This window comes from Megalobrama amblycephala, linkage group LG2, assembly GCF_018812025.1.
Source record: "Megalobrama amblycephala isolate DHTTF-2021 linkage group LG2, ASM1881202v1, whole genome shotgun sequence".
In the NCBI taxonomy this organism is placed as follows: Eukaryota; Metazoa; Chordata; class Actinopteri; order Cypriniformes; family Xenocyprididae; genus Megalobrama; species Megalobrama amblycephala.
The window spans coordinates 48,709,902-48,715,901 of NC_063045.1; the positions used below are offsets into that span (position 1 = coordinate 48,709,902).

Below are 6,000 nucleotides of genomic sequence, written 5' to 3' on the forward strand. Positions count from 1 at the left end.
TTGACAACAATCTGTATTGTATAAAGCACTATATAAATAAAGTTGACTTGACTTGATATTTGCTGAAGGTCCATCAGTTAGAACAACACTAATCTGCACTAAACTAGTTTGGAAATTCATACTTTTCCAAGGTTTTTAACCTGATTTTTTTTTTTTTCTATCTTTCTGTAGGCTGTGGTCTGGAGTTTCTCCTGGTGCTGTGTGGTTTAGAGTTGACCCAGGCGTGTCCGCGTCACTGCATCTGCTACGACTCTCCCAGCACGGTGAGTTGCCAGGCTCACAACTTCCTGGTGGTTCCAGAGGGAATCCCGGCCCAGAGCGAGCGCGTCTTTCTGCAAAACAACAAGATCCAGCGACTGCTGCAGGGCCATTTCAGCCCAACCACCGTCATGCTTTGGCTCTACTCCAACAATATATCATACATCCAGCCCTCCACATTCATGGGCTTCACCCGCCTGGAGGAGCTCGATCTGGGGGACAACAAACACCTCCACTCTTTGGCTTCGGACACTTTTCAGGGCCTGACCCGACTCCATGCTCTGCACCTCTACCACTGTGGCCTAATCACTCTGCCCGCTGGTTTATTTGAAGGGCTGCACAACCTGCAGTACCTCTATTTACAGGTAGGTGTCACTCTCAATGTCTTACTAACATTTGTAAAAATAGATCTGGGTCATTTTAAAAACAGGTGCCATTTATGTCCCTCTTATACAGTAGATATGTAAAACTAGCTGGAATAGCTGATGCCAACATTAACTATGTGCTACTATTTTTCTTCATGAGGATGCCTTTTTTGACAACTCACAACACCTGTTTCTCCTCACCATACTTGCAATGTAAACTTTAATATACATTTTTATAAATTCTGACACTTAAAATCAAGCCATGTAACATTTTTTAAAAAGCATAATTATATTTTGACAGTAAGATAGTTGTTGTAGTGGTTTAGTTTGGGTATGGGATAGGGTTAAAGGGATAGTTCACCCAAATATTAAAATTCTGTCATCATTTACTCACCCTCAATTTGTTCCAAACCTGTATGAATTTCTTTATTCTGTTCAGCACAAGAAAAAAAAAAAATCATACAGGTTTGGAACAACTTGAGGGTGAGTAAATTTCCTTCTTGGGTGAACTGTCCCTTTAAATGGATGTAAAATATGGTCATGCAGAATAAGGCATTAATATGTGCTTTATAAATACTAATAAACAGCCAATATGCTAGTAATATGCAAAGCAACTAGTTAATAGTGAATATGCGTTCCCTAATCTAAAGTGGACTAAGATGGCACATAGCAATTTATTAACACTTAAACACATAGAATGTTTAAAATAAGACAAATGTCCATGTAAAACTGGAAATGGCACCATGTCATAGAATGACTCGTCTATAGAGAACACTCGAGAATCAATGGAACTGAAAGTTACCATTTAAGATTCCCGAGTTTCCTGTGATATTAATGTGTCTGTTCTGCTAGGTCTGACATTCTGTGTAAATATATCATATTTAGGTCCTCCTCAGCCAAATTGAGTGTGAATTTATAAGACGCTTGGCTTGGCACATTTGTGCTGACACTTTAAGAAATCTGACTGGATACAATACCATATTTAAGAAAGTAAAAATGCCCTCTTGAATGGATATATATATATATATATATATATATTTTAGACTGGAAGTGCTCCTGGTTTGAACTGTTGCTAAGGAATCATCTGACTTTCCAAATAAATCTAGATAAGATCTGCTCAAAATGTTCAATATCAGCCTTGGCAGCAAAAAGTGCTGCACTAAAACGATGACCAGAGACAATATTTCGTTCTAATGAAAATGTCAAAAAGGTAACATACTCTTCAGGGGCAAAGAACATTACAGACACACAGCTCTTGGAATTTGATTTGTGTTTAAGGTTGAGCGTTTCTGACCTTTCGTGAGGTTTCATAAGGATATTCATATGCATAATGTTATGGGTATTTCAGTTAATCTCCCTTTCTGAAAAAGGTTTGCATAGTACAAAAACAGTATCGAATAATAAAGATATAATCCAAAATGTTTGATCTGAAAGTGCCATACATATATTTTAGAATGCATTTCACATCTATTATTTAACTGGCTGAGGTTTAATTAAAAAAAATATATAATATAGAAAAAAATTCTACTCTGGAAGCAAAATGTGTCAAGAAAAGCAGATAAAACTGTACAGTACCTTCCGGTGCTTTCCGCTTGTTTCGTCCCAATTTCACAGTGTTTAACTTCTCATATTGTTCAAAACCTTTAAAAAAGAGGCATACTGATGAGGAAGGATTACTGTGAGGGGTTGTTTGGCATACATATGCGAATAAACAATTAGATAAAATAAATTCACAATATTAATCACTTTCATTCTTATCGCTCATGTGTCAACCCATTAAAATATTGTACCATCGTGCATGTCTAAATTTGCTGACCCCTTGAGATCATTAATACAAATGCAAAGGTAAGGAATTCACACATACTCTTTAAATATACTTAACCTTAATACACTATGTCCTGAGAACACAATGCATTGAAGGCACTTTGGATTGTCAGAAAGATTTTTATAACAAAAATATAAATGAGAAGGGAAAATCTAATATATCTAATACATAGTCATCTTTGAACTGCCTTTATGAAGAGGAAGCATTCGCATGATTTGATTTGGTGTTTTTCTCAAGATGTTTTGCGGTTTTAATCTTATCAACATCATCTAATCTCATCAACAACAAAAACTTTTTTTTTTTTTTTAATTTCACAGACGATAACAAAAAAAAAAGACAATAAATATGATAATTGAACCATTTTAAACGAAATTATAATGTTAAAATATGATGAGAAACTAATAATGCTGTGAGACATTAACAATGCACTAAGTGTTTTCTCATTCAAACAATCCAATTATAATTTGAGCTGTTTTTGTAAACAGGCTAAAGACAAGATGAAAGATTGACTAAATTGAACAGGACACTTCATCAAAAGACAAAAACAGAACTAACACTGTTGCTTTGTATATTCATATCTGTGACTTGTTTTTTTGCTACTGCTACTGACTGTTGGTGTTTATCTGGCATTCTGCAGAACAACCAGCTGGAGTTTCTTGAGGATGACATGTTCATTGATCTGCTGAATCTCAGCCATCTATTTCTGCATGGAAATCGGCTGTGGAGCCTCCACCAGAACACTTTCCGTGGTCTAGGGGCCCTCGATCGCTTGCTGTTGCATCAAAACCGGCTCCAGTGGGTTCACAAACAGGCTTTCCACGACCTGCGGCGCCTGACGACGCTCTACCTGTTCAACAACTCCTTACCTGAGCTGCCAGCCGAGAGCTTGGTTCAGCTGCCGGCGCTGGAGTATCTCCGTCTCAATGACAACCCTTGGGAGTGCGACTGCAAAGCCGTGCCGCTCTGGGATTGGCTGCGGCGCTTCCGTGGCTCCACCTCCTCATTAATATGCTTGGCTCCACCGGAGCTGGCGGGAAAGGATCTGAAACGGCTGACAAAAGAAGAGCTACCTTCCTGTACGGGCTCGGAGTCGCTCCACCAGAGCAAATCCAGCAGCCAGGGGGACGTGGGGGTGTCGCTGAAGAAAGATCATCATCACCGATCACATAATCGTCATCATCAACCTCACCTGCCACATCAGGATCAATACTACCCCACCTCCCCGTCGCCACTCCCTCGACCGCCCAAGTCGGGACGCAACAGGAACTGCACGAGGCATCGCAGCCGCAAGGGCAACGGTCAGAACGAGGTGTATAACCAAAAGGAGTTAGCCAACAAGGAATCGGAAGACAAATATGACCGGTCAAAACCGAGACGAAAGAACAAGTGCAACCCACAGACTTCGGTGGGGCCCCCTAGTGGTGTGCTAAGCTCGAACAGCAGGGCGGTGTCCCTCTTGGCACCTTGTTTCATCATCCCTCTTTACTTATTGGCGTGTCTCACTGCCCTTATTTTCCGCTGAGCCTGTGGAAGCCTCTACAAATGGTTTTACCGAAAAAAACTCAGCCCTCTGTCTACTCTGGCTCCTACACTTCAGTGTGCGAATGTGTGTGTGTGTGTGTTCATGTGTACATGTGTACGTTGGCGAGCCCCTTTTGAGGGACAGAGGACTTGTGCAAAGTTACAGGCCTGGAATTAAACCGGAGATGCGAAGACACTCTGGGGTTTGTGGGCAAGAGACGGGACACTAAATGGACTACTCCTCGATCATCACCATTTTTACACCATTTCTTGTTGCTGGCGATAGATCAGGGCATACTCAGTAAAAAAAAAAAAAAAGTACATTTGTTAACTACATTCGGTTGTACATCACACCTCTACAGAATAATTAGCAGCTCTTTGTGGTCAAGGTTACCAACATTAAAACCTCCGAATCCTTGTCCTGACCTTCGACCTGAACACAGGCTGCAGCCCAGAGGGGGGGAAAGTGTGAGAGAAATACATAAACAGACTATTTTCACAAATGCACATGGAACTGCTGCGCTAATGCATTAGCATCTCAGCGGTTTCTGTGGGAGGGTTGTTGTTAACACCTTTAGCACCTGATAAGATAAAAATTAAAGCTAAGCACACAGGAGAGGGATTGTGTTACTTATGAGGTTGTTTTTAATATATTTATATATATATATAAGAAAAATGGTTGCATGTGCAATATTCGCACAGTTCATTCACACAGGCCCAATAAATGCTAACAGTGTTAGCACGCTAATCCAAAAAAACAAAAAAAAACAAAAGTTGTTGTTTGTTGTCGCAATGTGAATTAGCACTCACATTCTACTGTTCTGAAGCTGCTATGCTGGCGTTCTTCAAGGTCAGTGAGAGGAAAAAGTAGAGTTTATGAAGGATTATGGGATGACTCTGGGTTTGTGTGTGTTGTTATTCGTTGATTGTGCCCTTAAGATAGTATTTTGCATAAAAACTGGAAGGAAAAAGTTAAGACATGGAAAGGTCAAGTGGAGCTCATGCAAAAAGCATCATGTGTTATCTCTTACTCAGTTGCAATAATGTGCTAACCTAGAAGGGAAACAACAACACTACATTAATATCTGCATATGACACAGTTTGGGAAAATGAAATGTCTCACAAAGGGGGAAATAGAGCTGTGCAGATTTATGACGTTGGGGCTAACCTGGAAGACTAATTCGCCATAGATTCCCTCAGGAAGTTCCTATGGGTTTCTGGAATAGCAGTTTTTGATTTACAAATCAAACATTTAGACTTTCTTGATGATATACTTTATAAATAGCACTAATAAGGAAAAGAGCAGATGCTGTGCTACCATCTATCACTGTAAATAATTATTTTCATGATTTTAACATTTTTTTCTTTGGTCAAATCAACTTAATTGATGTGGTTCAGATAACCTAATATTTTGAGTTTCTGTTGATTAAACCAATCACCTTCATTGTATTAACTCAAATTTTTAATTTTAATGAACTCAAAATTAAGGCAACCAGGTAACTTACTTTGTTTTTTTAAGTTAAACCAACATTTCTTTTTTTACAGTGTATATAAACCTTTTCAAACCAAGTATATATATATATATATATATATATATATATATATATATATATATATATATATATATAATTTATAATAAAATGTGACAAATATAATGGTATACCCACAGGGTTTATTTTACTCATAAATCAAAAACCACCTTCTGAAAACCCATTAGAAACTCCAGAGGGAAACCATAACCCAAAAATGCCAATTCTCATCCAGGTTTTAGGAGTACACACTGAACAGCTTCATATAGAAAGCCAACGCAAATTCTGAGGTAATAATCCTTGCAATCCAGATTTATCCTTGCAAGCCATAGAAAAACATGTCTGTCACTCACCATCTCTGACCTCTGCTGCTGTTAAGCCATTGAACACATGTTTGAATTGGCATCCTAATTCTGAGAGATAAATTGCCAATGAAAAGTCAGAGAGCCCCTTCTGGACAGGTGAGGTAATAGCACTTTCCCCACCTCGAACTTGTCTCCCA

General features: G+C 38.9%; 1 protein-coding gene across 1 annotated transcript in view; it reads left to right on the forward strand.

Annotated features, from left to right (window-relative positions):
* The window catches only part of LOC125262741 (reticulon-4 receptor-like 1), a 130,380-nt gene extending 124,964 nt beyond the window's left edge, over nucleotides 1-5,416 (forward strand). Inside the window, exons 2-3 of the mRNA XM_048181618.1 lie at nucleotides 172-623; nucleotides 3,086-5,416. Coding sequence (XP_048037575.1) covers nucleotides 172-623; nucleotides 3,086-3,970 — 1,337 coding nt within the window. The 3' untranslated portion in view covers nucleotides 3,971-5,416. The remainder of the gene's footprint in view (nucleotides 1-171; nucleotides 624-3,085) is intronic.
* Nucleotides 5,417-6,000: the final 584 nt, after the last annotated feature.